Source organism: Macaca thibetana, chromosome 19, assembly GCF_024542745.1.
Source record: "Macaca thibetana thibetana isolate TM-01 chromosome 19, ASM2454274v1, whole genome shotgun sequence".
Taxonomy (NCBI): domain Eukaryota; kingdom Metazoa; phylum Chordata; class Mammalia; order Primates; family Cercopithecidae; genus Macaca; species Macaca thibetana.
The window spans coordinates 8,926,483-8,941,835 of NC_065596.1; the positions used below are offsets into that span (position 1 = coordinate 8,926,483).

General features: G+C 47.6%; 1 protein-coding gene across 1 annotated transcript in view; it reads right to left on the reverse strand.

Moving 5' to 3' along the window:
• Positions 1-13,871: 13,871 nt before the first annotated feature.
• The window catches only part of LOC126942250 (ultra-long-chain fatty acid omega-hydroxylase), a 43,040-nt gene continuing 41,558 nt past the window's right edge, over positions 13,872-15,353 (reverse strand). Inside the window, exon 14 of the mRNA XM_050769616.1 lies at positions 13,872-14,905. Coding sequence (XP_050625573.1) covers positions 14,728-14,905 — 178 coding nt within the window. The 3' untranslated portion in view covers positions 13,872-14,727. The remainder of the gene's footprint in view (positions 14,906-15,353) is intronic.

The following is a 15,353-nucleotide window of genomic DNA, read 5'->3' on the forward strand; positions in this document are numbered from 1 at the left end:
TCCTCCAACCTCAGTCTCACAAAGTGCTGGGGTTACAGACAATCTGTTGACCAAGTAAAAGAGATTACCCTGGATTGTGTGAATGAGCTTCATCCTGTCAGTTGAGAGGCCTTAGAGCAAAAACTGAGTTTTTCAGAAAATGAGAAATTCTGCCTTGAGACTATAGCATCAGTGCCTGCCTGAGTTTCCAGCCTGGTGACCTGCTGCAGCTATAGATTAACAATTTGCCAGCCTATAACCGCATGAGCCAAATTCCTTAAAGATATATGTCTTTTTTTTTTTTTTCTTTTTTTTTTTGAGACGAGTTTCACTCTCATTGCCCAGGCTCAAGTGCAATGGCGTGATCTCGGCTCACTGCAACCTCCGCCTCCCGGATTCAAGCTATTCTCATGCCTCAGCCTCCTGAGTAGCTGGGATTACAGGCTCCCACCACAACCCCCAGCTAATTTTTGTATTTTTAGTAGAGACAGGGTTTCACCATGTTGGCCAGGCTGATCTCGAACTCCTGACCTCAGGTGATCCATCCGCTTCGGCCTCCCAGAGTGCTGGGATTACAGCCCTGAGCCACCGTGACCAGCCAGATATTTGTCTTAAAATGAATTTACATATAGTTATAGTTTTGTATAGATAGATCTTAAGATGTTGAAAATATGACAAGATAAATATATGATATAGCCTTTTTTTTTTTTTTTTTTTTTGAGACAGGATCTTGCTGTCACCCAGGCTGGAGTGCAGTGGCATGATCACGGCTCACTGCAGCCTTGATCTCCTGCACTCAAGCGATCCTCCCACCTCAGCCTCCCAAGTAGCTGAAACTAAAATTGCATGCCACTGTGCTGAGCTAATTTTTGTATTTTTGTAGAGGTGAGTTTTCGCCATATTGCCCAGGCTGGCCTCCAATTCCTAGGCTCAAGCAATCCGCCCACCTCGGCCTCCCAAAGTACCGGATTACAGACATGAGCCACCATGCCCAACCCAGATATATCTTAAAATAAATACATAAATATTGGTTGGTTTGTTGATTGGTTGATTGATTGATTGATTGATTGGTTTTATTGATTCTGTTTCTCTGAAGGACCTTAACTGATACAGAGGTGCAGTCTACTTTCCCACTCCTCAAATCTGGGCTGTCTCTGTGTCTTCTAGGACTTCAGGGCCTAGGTCATAAGAAGCCTTATAGCTTCCTTCTACACCCATTGAAATAGACACCTTGGACTCAGCTGTCATGTAAAAAGGAAGCACAAGCATCCGCGTGGAGAGGTCTTATGTGAGAGAAACTCAGACCCCTGGCAAATAGGCAGCACCAAATTGCCAGCCATGAGAGTGAGCCACCTCGAAGTATCTCTTCCAGCCTCAAATGAGCTGCCCACACCGATGCTGTCTAGGATGGAGAAAGCCATCCTTGCTGAGCCCTGCCCAAATGGTAAATTTGTGAGCAAACTAAAAGTTGTATATATTCTGATACAGATAGAAGTTCATACACATACCAAAAAAAACAAAAAAACAAAAAACAACAAGCAAACAACAACAACAAAAAAAACTTGTATATCTTTTTTTTTTTTTTTTTTTTTGTTAGATAGTTTCACTTTTCTTGCCCAGGCTGGAGTGCAATGGCGTGATCTTGGCTCACCACAACCTCCACCTCCCTGGTTCCAGTGATTCTTCTGCCTCAGCCACCCAAGTAGCTGGGATTACAGGCTCACGCCACCATGCCTGGCTAATTTTGTATTTTTAGTAGAGATGGGGTTTCCCCGTGTTGGTCAAGCTGGTCTCAAACTCCTGACCTCAGGTGATCCACCCGCCTCAGCCTCCCATAGTGCTGGGATTACAGGTGTGAGTCACCGCGCCCAGCCTGTATATCGTTTTAACCTACTAAGTTTCCTGGTGGTTCAATATACAGTAATAGATAATTGAAAGAGATACATTTCCCAACAAGTTTGGAGTCATCAAAAAACTGATAATGGGCTTGGTTCAGTGGCTCACACCTGTCATCACAACAGTTTGGGAGACCAAGACGGGCAGATCACTTGAATCCAGGAGTTCCAGTAAGGAAGGAAACCACTACTACTCCTGCTGCCCTCCTCCCCGCACCTTGCCTAGTTCACAAGACAGGAGGAAAGACTGAAAGCAAAAAGTTAGAAAGAAACAAAAGTAAGATAAATAGCCAGACAACCTTGGCACCACCACCCGGCCCTAGAAGTTAAAAAAAGTAATAATAATAACATCAACTCCTGACCTAAACTACTTGTGTTATCTGTAAATTCCAGACACTATATGAAAAAAGCATTGTAAAACTTTCTGTTCTGTCAGCTGATGCATGTAGCCCCCAGTCACGTTTCCCACACTTGCTCCATTTATCACGACCCTTTCACGTGGACCCCTTAAAGTTGTAAGCTTTAAAAAGGCCAAGAATTTCTTTTCCGGGGAGCTCGGCTCTTGAGATGCAAGTCTGCCGACGCTCCCGGCCAAATGAAAAACCTCTTCCTTCTTTAATCCGGTGTCTCAGGAGTTTTGTCTGCAGCCCGTTCTGCTACATTTCTTGGTTCCCTGACTGGAAGCGAGGTGATTAACGGACGGTCGAGGCAGCCCCTTAGGCAGCTTATGCCTGCCCTGTAGAGCATCCCTGCGGGGGACTCTGGCCAGCTTGAGCGATGCAGATCCTGAGAGCACTCCCGGGTAGGCATTTGCCCCAGTGGAACGCCTCGTCAGAGCAGTGCACCGCAGGCCCCCGTGGAGGATCAACACAGTGGCTGAACACCGGGAAGGAACTTGCACTTTAAGACCGGACATCTGAAACTTGGTAAGACTGGTCTTTGGAACTTGCCCACTCCATTTGAGTGGAAGCGTGGCCTGATCACCCACGGCATGCCTGTACCGGCACTTTGGTTTTTGTTTTTGACTTGACTTGAATTAATTGCTTGATACTTTGGTTTTAGTGTTGATTTTGACTTGACTTGAATTGCTTGATAAACAGGAGTGCCTTTATTGGCACTTCGGTTTTGGTTCTGATTTTGACCTGGCTTAAATTGCTTGATGAACAGGTGTGCCTTTAACAACACTTTGGTTTTACCTTTGATTTTGATTTAGTGTGAATGAGGTGAATGAGTGACCTTTTACCCTTTCCTTCTTGTAGCGTGAATGTTGTTTTGTCTCAAGAGAAAAATAGATCAGACACAAAGTAAGCCCGCTCCGCTAGGAACTGTGTTAAAACATTTAAGAAAATAAAAGGAAAGTCATCAAATCATCAAAACTTACTCTATTAAAATGTATGTTAGAGAAACTTAAGAAAGGTTTTGCAGGAGATTCTAGAGTTAAGTTAACCCCTTAGAGGTTAAAAACTCTGTGTGAATTAGAATTGCCCTCTTTTGGTGTTGGATGGCCCACCGAAGGAACTATAGACAGAGAACAATTGGCCATGTATTTAAGGTGGTGACAGGGATCGCAGGACAGCCAGTGTACCTAGATCAAATTCCTTTATATTGACTCATGCTTAAATATAATATAAACAAAACCAGCATAAATTTAGCCCTCTTTAACCGCTTATTGCAAAAAAGCCACAAAAGTAAAAGTAAGAGCAGCTTCACCAGCAGACAGTCCCAGAAACAGCAAGAGAAGCCAGTTTTGCAGGAGCCGCCAGAGATAATAGAAATTCTTTCTCCATATGTCCCAGCCTACCCCGCTTTGCCGAGGCCAACAGCCCCCTCAGAAACGAGATTCAGGAGCTAACACGCCCCAGGTCTCACCTCAAAGGGGAGGATCGGAGCCTCGAGAGGCCAAAGAAGGAAGTCAAGATAGTCAAGTGGGCCGTCTCAGATATGGTCTTGCTTGAGCTATGCAAATGCCTCTCAGGAAGATGCGAGGACCTGTCTGTTATAATGACCAGGCCCACATCCGGGGGGGGCAACAGACTTTCATCTATCAGCCCCTTTCAACCATTGATCTACTAAACTGGAAACACCCTGAACTCACCACCTTGCTGCCGGCAGCTAGCGCCCTGTCGAGCATGACTGTGTAGAGGTGTTGGACTCAAGTTTACTCCAGCAGACCTGACCTCCGGGACCAGCCGTGGGCATCAGTAGACTAGGAGCTATACGTGGATGGGAACAGCTGCATCAACCCGCAAGGAGAGCGATGTGCAGAGTATGCGGTGGTAACCCTGGACATGTCATTAAGCTGAGCTCATTGCTTTAATTCGGTGAAGATAAGACTGTAAACATTTACACTGACTCTCGGTATGCCTGTTTAACCCTCCAAGTGAATGAAAACATGATATAAAAGAAAAGAGCCTGTTAAACTCTAGGAAAAAGGGGAAAAATACCCAGAGAATGCAATTCAGCTTCACCATTTGCAGAGATACTGAGAAGCACTTCTGTGGAAGCTAAGAGTTGGTAGAAAAAAGCAAGTAATATAAAAAAGATTTCAGAAATGCTTGAAGGAGCTGACAAAAGCCTAAGTCAGTTTATAAGGGACTCTATAAAGCATTCTGCCTTTACACCCCATTTAACCCTGAGGCTGCTGAAAATCAGTATATAGTAAATACTTCATTTGTAAAGCAAGCCCAGGGTAACATCAAGCAGAAGGGGCAGGCATGAATACCTCCTAGTCTATAAAAGCGGCCACCAAAGTGTATGTTAACTGTAACTAAAGAACAAAACTGGGAAAGAGCAAAAGAAAAAGAAAGGCTAAGAGTAAGTATAAAAAGAAAACTTGGCAATGTGAGAGGACATGGACATGGATGTAAACATGAAAGAAGTCAAGTTAGACAAGGATTCAAGACCTGGACAGGGCTAAGAGTAAGTATAAAAAGAAAACTTAGCCATGTGAGAGGACGTGGACATGGATGTAAACATGAAAGAAGTCAAGTTAGGCAAGGATTCAAGAGCCGGACCAGGCTAGAGAGAGATTAATGTGCGAGATGCATAAAGAAAGGACACTAGAAGGGTAAACGTTCAAAAGGCAATAAAGGAAATGGCCAAGGCCTCAAGACAGAGAGGCCATCGGCCAAAAGCTGCCACACCTTGGAGGAACCAAATACTGATCTGATCAGGCTGACAGGAGCTGAAGAATGCAAAGACTAGGGCAGATTAGGCACCTTCTCATTAGGCTCCCAGGAGCCGATGGTCGCATTAGAAGTTAAAAGAAGCAAGATTCTGCCGTATCTGGATTCCAGTTACTCACTGAAGGCTAAGCCACTAAATAGAGTTACAAAGGGGGGATGGAAGGAGAAGAACCTCTCCTCTAAGAAACTTAAACAGGAAAAAGAGCCCTACCTTGTGAAAACTTGCTTATAGACTTTATAGAACTGCCCCATGCTGGAGGCTATCGGTACATGCTAGTGCTTGTTTGCTTATTTAAGATAAAATCAGGTTTTTGCCTATGGTCCTCCTCTGAGTCAGGTGCACCCCCACCAAACAAACTAGGTATCTGCCCTATAAGATTTTGTTCAGTTGGCCACCCCCAAATCATAGGTCAAATTAAAGGTGACCTCCAGAAACTAAAGGAATTAACCTTAAGAAAGCAAATGCAAGCCGGGCAGTGGCTCACGCCTGTAATCCTAGCACTTTGGGAGGCCGAGGTGGGCGGATCACAAGGTCAGGAGATCGAGACCATCCTGGCTAACACGGTGAAACCCCGTCTCTACTAAAAATACAAAAAAATTAGCTGGCCATGGTGGTGGGCGCCTGTAATCCCAGCTACTCAGGAGGCTGGGGCAGGAGAATGGCGTGAACCCAGGAGGCGGAGCTTGCAGTGAGCCGAGATCAGGCCACTGCAGTCCAGTCTGGGTAAAAGTGCAAGACTCCGTCTCAAGAAAACAAACAAACAAAAAAAGAAAGCAAATGCTGGCTTTAGAAAATAGCCATACAAAGTGTTCATAATTAAATAAATGAAAATGCCTGTAAGCCTGACACCCCTTTAAATCTAGTGACTCTGTTTAAAGTAAAATCTAATTTTTCTAGGACCCATATAGGATGGGCCCTATCCTGTAACCTTGTCCACTCCCACTGCTGTTAAAGTTGCAGGTGTTGTGTCTTGGATCCACCACAGTCAGCTAACACCGGCAGCTCAGGACAAGTCGACCAGCCAGCAGGACGCAGATCATCCAACTGGCTGATCCTGAGACGAGACCAAGCCGCTGCTGAGGACGACAGCCCTGCTCTGGTCACTCCAGAGGCTGACCAGTCTACACACAGCTGAAGCTTGAGGACTCGTCAAGCAAGTAAATGTAGTTAAAAATCTTAAGACTAATTATTTTTCTGTAATACTATTTCCCTATTTTTCTGTCGCTGTAGTCAACCTTTTTCCCAGGTAAGGACCTCTTTTGTCCTTGCTGGACATTGTTTTGTTGTTGTTACCCCCGCATAACCATGCTAGAAGAAACACCTATATAAGGTGTCGCCACTGTACACTTACTACTTAGGAAACCCAGACCCGTCCAGCCCAGCAACAATTCGGAGTCTTGCAGTCATTCTTTAAACATATAAACCAGAAGTTACCAGAACCTCCTCCTTTAGCAAAAACAGAAAAAAACCTGTTTGCTCAGTTGGCTGAAAACATAGCTGGCAGCCTAGATATTTCTTCATGTTATGTTTATAAAAAGGCTAACATAAAAGACCAATGGCCTTGAAAAGCAAAAGAGTTAATGCCTCAAGATGACTTTACTTCAACTAATTCTTTCCCCAAACAGATGCCCCAAGTTCAAGCATCTGGTTCTTTAAAACTTCTGTTATTAAAAAATACTGTGTTACGCGCTAAGAAAAAGCTTTCAAGACCCAGTAACAAAACTAACCTGCTTAAGACATGACAAAGTTAGTACATGTGCATATACAAGTTTAACACAGGTTTGATCCTAGGTCTTCATTTAGAAAATAGTTTGCAGCTATAAAAAATTTAAAACTCGGCCGGGCGCGGTGGCTCAAGCCTGTAATCCCAGCACTTTGGGAGGCCGAGACGGGCGGATCACGAGGCTAGGAGATCGAGAGACGATCCCGGCTAACACGGTGAAACCCCGCTCTACTAAAAAATACAAAAAAAAAAAACTAGCCGGGCGAGGTGGCGGGTGCCTGTAGTCCCAGCTACTCGGGAGGCTGAGGCAGGAGAACGGCGTAAACCCGGGAGGCGGAGCTTGCAGTGAGCTGAGATCCGGCCACTGCACTCCAGAGCCTGGGTGACAGAGCAAGACTCCGTCTCAAAAAAAAAAAAAAAAAAAATTTAAAACTCTATAAGTGTGTTGCTGGTAATAAAAAGCTTGCTTGCTGCTCCCCTGTGTATTACACCTGCTCCTTCAAATGATAAAAGGTTTTGTAGCTACCACAGTTCATCAAAAAACTTCAGCACAAGTGTATTACATAAAACCCTATCGCTCTGTCTCACAAAGAGACTCAGAAAATAAAAATAAAATAAAAACTCCCACTATTTAGTGAAAATTCTCAAAGGGGGAGAATGAGGGAAAAGACCACTGCTACTCTTGCTACCTTCCTCCCCCCACCTTGCCTAGTTCACAAGACAGGAGGAAAAACAAAAAGCAAAAAGTTAGAAAAAATCAAAAGTAAGATAAATAGCCAGACAACCTTGGCACCACCACCCGGCCCTAGAAGTTAAAAAAAGTAATAATAATAACATCAACCCCGGACCTAAACTACTTGTGCTATCTGTAAATTCCAGACACCATATGAAAAAAGCATTGTAAAACTTTCTGTTCTGTCAGCTGATGCATGTAGTCCCCAGTCACGTTTCCCACGCTTGCTCCATTTATCACGACCCTTTCACGTGGACCCGTTAAAGTTATAAGCCTTTAAAAAGGCCAAGAATTTCTTTTTTGGGGAGCTCAGCTCTTAAGAGGTAAGTCTGCCGATGCTCCCGGCTGAATAAAAAAACCTCTTCCTTCTTTAATCCAGTGTCTGAGGAGTTTTGTCTGCGACTCGTCCTGCTACACCAGATCAGCCTGGGCAACAAGGTAAAACCCCATCTCTACAAAAAACACAAAAAAGGATCTGGGTGTGATGGCATGCACCTGTGGTTACAGCTACTCTGGAGGCTAAGGTGGGAGAATTGCTTGAGCACAGGAGACTGAGTTTGCAATGAGTTGATATTGCACCACTGCACTCCAGCCTAGGCAACAGAGCAGCAATACCCTGTATCAAAAAAAAAAAAAAAAAAAGACCAGGTGCGGTGGCTCACGTCTGTAATCCCAGCACTTTGGGAGACCAAGGTGGGCAGATCATTTGAGGTCAGGAATTCGAGACCAGCCGGGCCACCATGGTGAAACCTCGTATCTACTAAAAATACAAAAAAAAAAAAAAAAAAAAAATAGCTGGGCATGGGGGTGCTCCTGTAATCCCAGCTACTCAGGAAGCTGAGGCACTGGAATCGCTTGAACCCAGGAGGCAGAGGTTGCAGTGAGCCGAGATCACACCACTGCACTCCAGCCTGAGTGACAGAGTGAGACCCTGTCAAAAAAAAAAAAAAAAACTGGTAGCATGCATAAATGCTTTTATATACATTGGAAAACACTTATATATATATATATACACACACACACACACATACATATGCATATATATGCAATATTTAAAAACTGGAAAAAAAAAAAACACACCAAACTGCTGGGCCAGAGGTAGGAAGCAGAAGCAGAAAGTGGAAAAATTTCCCTTTCAAACTTTACACTTACAACCTATTCCCTGCTCCTTCCATGTCCTTGAGGAGGGAGGAGGCTGTCAGGAGAGGAGCGAGCACCCAGCTCGTGGTCAGACAGCCTATAGTCAAAGCCAGGCTCTGCCACTTCCTCACTGCCGTGTGACCTTGGGCAAGTGATTTGCCCTCTCTCAGACTCACATTCATCATTGGTTTAAAAAAAAAAAAAAGGCACACCAATAGGTTTCTGGGGATTGGAGGAGCCAGCACACATGAGTGTCTTAATTTGGGTTCCCTGGAACTAGACCTTAATACGAGGAGTTGAGTGCAAATCCTCTATCTGGAGGGTGACCATAAGACAAGAGTTCAACTGCCTATTGTTTCTTTGGGAGGTGATCCCTGGAAACACAATTAGGACAATGGAGAAGTGGGATGGGGGAGGGAATGCAGCAGCAGTTAAAGGGACCTTTATTAAGGAAGTTTCTACTGTGGGTAGCTAGGGCTCAGCCCTGCCTAGTACCTCAGGGAGACAAAATAGAACACGCACCTCCCAGAGCAAGAGAGTCATCACACCCAGAGCAAGGGAGCTGGGGTATTTATCCACCAAATACCCACCAGTCATTACTGAGAGCTGTCTCCAAGGGCAAGATTTCTCCAGAATGTCCTGCCTGCACTGCACAAGTCAGACCTGGGGACAGAGGCAGGGGCTCTGACAGTGGCTCCAGCCATGAGCGGGAACACAGCCTGGTGTGGATAGTTACAGTGCCTCAGTCAGTGGAGTTCACCTCTTCTGTCCTTCCAACACACCCTCCCATATGCACACACACTTACAGTCACACCCATACACACACGTTTACACACACTCGTGTGCACACTACAACACATGCACACACTGTTACCCAAATGGACCCAAACACATACGCAAAGCACACTCAAACATGCACGGACTCAAAATTGAACGAACAATGAACTCCTTAGCGCCTGTTGTCTCCAAATTGTCCAGCAGAGGGAGGGTTCTTCACACTCAGGAGGAAGGAGGTCCCACAGCTGCCAGCGACAGGACCAGACTTGGGTGTTTTGAGAATTACACTTGCAGTAGTGTAACAGGGCTCCGGGGACCCAGGGAACTTACTCCTCCCCTTCTCACTCTCATTTAATCACCCTCGTGGCCCTTGGCAGAAACTCAATGTGCATTACAAGCATGATGATACCGGACTATTCGCACGAAAGAAAAAGCCCAGATGCAGAGAGGGACAGTCACGTCCCCAAGGCCGCCCCTAGGAAGGAACAGAGCCTTGAACCCACATATGCCGGATCCCAAGGCTAACTTTGTTTGCTAGTGGACGGCGGGGTTGTACAGAAAAGAGTCCAGGAGGTGTTTGACGAAGGATGCGCTCCTGGAGACCCTCGGTTGGGAGGGAGGTGTTGGAGAGGCAGCACCTGCAAGATCCGGGTGACTCACGTAGGGTCTGGGACTGTCTGTTTCCCATTCCGCTCTGGAATACCTCGGACAGGGGATTCTGGCCGACGACCCCAGCACAGGCCACCGGGGGGCGCCCCAGGACATACGCCGCTGCTACTGCCTCTCGCCCAGCCAGCCCAGCTGTAGCTCATCTCCTCCACGCCCCCAACTCTAGCCCAACCCCCGTCGACGCCCCCTTCTACGAAACGTGGCGAGGGACCCAGACCGGGACTGAGAGCCTGAGGGGTGGAGCAGAAAAGGACTCAGGGCTCCCGCTGAGGCCCCACCGAAGGATGCTGGGTAAGTCACTTCACTCGGGGGCTCAGTTTCCACCTCTGTTAAACGGAATAATAAAAAGTGATCTTACAAGTCAGTGTGAGAATTAAATGGGAATATATGGGAAGAGCACACAGGAAGCACTCAATAAAAAAAAAAGTTTTGTTTTTGTTTTTGTTTTCAGACAGAGTCTCGCTCTGTTACCCAGGTTGGAGTGCAGTGGCACTATCTTGGCTCACTGCAACCTCTGCCTCCCGGGTTCAAGCGATTCTCCTGTCTCGCCCTACTGCTCAGCTGGGACTACAGGCGCCCACCACCACGCCCGGCTGATTTTTTTTATTTTTAGTAGAGACAGGGTGTTAGCCAGGATGGTCTCAATCTCCTGACCTCGTGATCCGCCCGCCTCAGCCTCCCAAAGTGCTGGGATTACAGGAGTGAGCCACCACGCCCTGCCCTAATTTTTCGTATTTTAAGTAGAGATGGAGTTTCACCATGTTGGCCAGGCTGGTCTGGAACTCCTGGCCTCAAGTGATCCACCCACCCTGGCGTCCCGATGTGCTGGGATTACAGGTGTGAGCCACCACGCCTGGCCTCATAATTGTTAGATTAACTTTGGAGACCACCCCCAGGGCTCAGTCCTTAAGCCCTTCCTCCATACACACACACACACACACACACACACACACACTCGCACGCGCGCACACACACACAGATCTCACCCAGTCTTAAAATTTTGCTTTCTTTTCTTCCCTTTTTTTTTTTGTTTTTTGTTTGTTTGTTTTTGTTTGTTTGTTTTGGTTCTCCAGTTCATGTTAATCAGCAGAACTGTTTGCCTTTGGGACTGGATAATTACTTGTTTTATTGAGCTAGGTATCCTGTGTCTTGTAGAATGTTTAGCAGAGTCCCAGGTCACTACCCTCTAGACGCCAATAGTAACCACCAGTTGTGACAACCAGAAATGTTTCCAAACAACAACAAATGTCCTCTGGTAGGAAAAATCACCCCTGTTTGAAATCACTTCTCTAGTTTTTGGAAAAATATATAAAATATTTATACCAAGGCTTCCCAAATATACATGCCCAACCCAAACCTCTCTTGAATTGGAGAACTCTCTATCCAACTGACATGTCCAATTCCTCTGAACTGAAACTGACATCCTGACATCTCCCACAAAACAACTCCACTCAGCATTCCCCACGTCAGCTGATGGCAGTTCCGTTTTTCCAGATGTTCAAGCCCAAACCTAGAGTTCCCCCACTTCTTTCAAACTTCACGTTTGATCCACCACCAAGACTGACAGCACTGCCTTTGTGAACAGTCACTCCTCCTTGGAATCCAATTGCTCTTGATCGCCTCTAAAGACCCCAGCTTGGTTGAAGCCACCGTCATCTCTCACCTGGATGAATGCAGTCACCCCCAACTGATCTGCCTAGTCCCATTTTTGCCTCACACAGTCTTTGTTCAACAGAGCACACAAAGTCCTATGGTAATCCTGGCATGGTGGCTCACACCTGTAATCCCAGCACTTTGGGAGGTTGAAGTGGGAGGGTTGCTTGAGACCAGGAGTTCAAGACCAGCCTGGGCAACATGGTAAGACCCCCGTGTCTACAACAAATACAAAAATTAGCTGGGCATGGCGGTATGTGCCTGTGGTCCCAGCTACTCAGGAGGCTGAGGCAGGAGGATCATTTGAGCCCAAGGAGGCAAAGGCTGCAGTGAGCTATGGTTGCACCACTGCACACCAGTCTGAGCAACAAAGCAAGAGCCTGTCTCAAAAAAAAAAAAGTTCATATGACAAATCTTGTCCCTCCTCTACTCAGAACTCCCCCATTTCTATCACAAAAACATCACAAAAAGGCCCTGTGTGAATTTACGTATTTCTTTACTTATTTATCATTTATCATGTCTCCTCCCTAGAGGTAAACTCTGGGAAACTAGGGCTCAAATAGTGCCTGTCTCAAGGCAGATTGCCCAAGAAATATTCGATGAATTAATTAATTTTTTTTTTTTTAGACAGAATCTCACTCTGTCCCCCAGGCTGGAGTGCAGTGGCGCAATCTCGGCTCACTGCAACTTCTACCTCCCAGGTTCAAGCAATTCTCCTGCCTCAGCCTCCTGAGTAGCTGGGATTACAGGGGCCTGCCACCACACATGGCTAATTTTTATATTTTTGGTAGAGACAGGGTTTCACCATGTTGGCCAGGCTGATCTCAAACTCCTAATCTCAGGTAATTCACCTGTCTCAGCCTCTCCAAGTGCTGGGATTACAGGCATGGGCCACCGCACCCGGCCTGTTGAATTAATATTATTATCTCTAGTAACCTAGATGGAAATGGTCTACAGGCAAATGCTACCCAAAAGGAAGATGATACCACTATTATACCACCACTATATATACAATGATGGTGTATATATATATATATATGTGGTATAATAGCAGTATCATTTTCCTTTAGTGTAGCGTTTTATATGTATAAAATTGCTGACATTGTCATTGCCCGCCTTTTTTTGTTTGTTTTTGGAACAGGGTCTTGCTCTGTTGCCCAGGCAGGAGTGCAGTGGTATGATCATAACTCACTGCAGCCTCAAACTCCTCAGCTCAAGTGATCCTCCTGTCTCAGCCTCCCAAGTAGCTGGGACTACAGATGTGCACCATCACACCTGGCTAATTTTTTATTTTTTGTGGAAATGGGGTCTCACTGTGTTGCCCAGGCTGGTCTCTAACTCCTGGTCTCAAGCAATCCTCCAGCCTCAGCCTCCCAAAGTGCTGGGATTACAGGTATAAGCCCCCATGCCTGGGCCCCACCTTTTATATTCCCATATCAGGGCCTACTCTACCATCAAGTTCCCTCAGCCAAATACCTGAGCATCACCCTTACCACCTCCCTCCCCTCAGCCCCCACTGCTAGATAGTCGCCCCAATCCTGGCCCTTCCTGTTATCTGGACCTCAGCTTCCCTCCTTCCCAGGGTCCCAACCCCCAGTGATCCCCCACAAGTCACCTCCCTGCCAGCCCTAGATCTGGCCATGTCCTATCCTGATCTGGCTCACACACTCTCCATGGCTCCCTATTGCTCTCAGCATAAAGCCCATGCATTTGGCCCCTTCCCTCATTCCGCCCCTACTTCCCAGATCCAACCACCTGGCACCTGGTGAGCTCCTCAAACACACTCTGCTCTCCCTCAGCTCAGGGCATTTTCAGATGCTGTTCCTTCTGCCTGGAGTATTTGTCCCTCCCCTTGTCACCTACTAAACTTCCACTCCAGCATCGAAGAAGTTCTCCCTGACCTATCCCCATCCCTCTGCTATATTCATCCAGCACCCGGGGCCTCGCCTTTGGAGCACCTGTCCTGGGTTGTAAATAAACCTTTACACGTGGAATTATTTGTTCAACATCTGTCCCCCACCCCCTGAGAAGGCAGAAATCAGGGCCTGCCTGTGGTTCTGAAGCAGTGCCAGCAAACAATATGTGATCTGTTGATGAAATAAATGAACACACAAACTGACCCCCAAAATCTGAGTTTATGTCCTAGGACAAATGGCTTTCCAGCCTCCTAGCCCGCAGCTTCGCTCAGTTGGTAGAGCCCCTCATTCCCATGCTGGGGGCTCCACGTGTAAGAGTCTGGCTGAGTTAGGGGGTGGAGGGTGGGGTAGGCCTGCATCCTTTGCTTTTATTCTACAAAAACAGAACACTCAGCAAAGGGTCTTTGGGCAAGGGAGGAAGGAAGGGGCTTACAGGGGTCTGAGTTTACAAAACAACAACAAAAGTAAGCAGCCTCGAGCCCTACGATCCAGCCTCACGCCTCAGCAGTCTGCCCACATGAGCTGAGGGCCTCAGGTGGGTGATGTCCGGGTTAAAAGCGCTGACGTCAGGCTCCAGATTTCCTCAATTTGGAAGCCTGCCAGGGGTTCTGCCAGTAGGGGGTGAGCCCTGAGTCAGAGGTGGGGCTTAGGTCCTCTGAAGGCTCAGTGGGCAAGTCCTGGAGACCTGGCTCTGCAGGGGCGTGGCCTGAGGCCCTCAATCCGCAGGATCCTGGGGGCAGGGCCTGAGCCCAAGTGGGCAGGGCCGAGCCAGGTCCCTCAAACAGGACAGGTGTGAGAACTCAGGGGGCGGGACCTAAGCCTCAAGGGGCGGGATCAGACTCCCTAAGGGGCGGAGCCTTGCCTTGAGGGGCGTGGCCAGCACCATCAGGCTGCTCAACAGCGGTGCCTGGTCATCCAGGAGCTGAACCTGAACTTCGAGGGGAGTGGCCTATTCCCTCGGGATCTTTGGGGCGAGTCCTGGTCCTTCGGGGGCGTGGCCTCGGCCCGTCTGGGAGGGGCCTGGACCCCTGGGATCCGCAGGGATCGCGCCCACGCTCAGGCCCGCGGAGGCAGGGGCTCCACCTTGAGCCAGATCCCACTCTCCGTGCGCAGGATGAGCTCCGGCTTCCGCCGCACCTTGCGCGTTCGGTCCACACTCAGGCGGAAACGTAGCAGTGTTAGTGCCACAACCACGCGCATCTCGGCCATGGCGAAGCTCTGTCCGATGCAGTTCCTGGAGGAAGAGAGGACAGGGCTCAGGCCCAGCCTCTGAGTGAGCACTGGTCCCTGGGCGTCACATGCCTCCTTCGAAAATGAAGCAAGCATCCTGGGCTGGGTGAGGGTTAAAGTGAAACTCCACGCTGGGTGAGGGTTAAAGTGAGACCCCACGAATCGCTCAATTAATGTGACCTTGGGGTTGAGTGTCTGAATCCCGGTGCAGCCTCTTACTAGCTGTGTGTCCTGGATACATGGCGCCCCCTCTGAGTCTCAGTTCCTTCATCTGTAAAAACGGGGACAAAGGCATCATAGAGCCAATGGGAGCGTGGGAGCCCAGAACTCAGGGCCTGACACACTGTCGGTGCTCAATACCCAGGATGCTATTGCAGAGTCTGATTTGGGGGCCTCCTGGCGCACTAGGGAGAGGGTGCCGGGTTTTCAGAAAGGACGCCTGGGTGCCATCT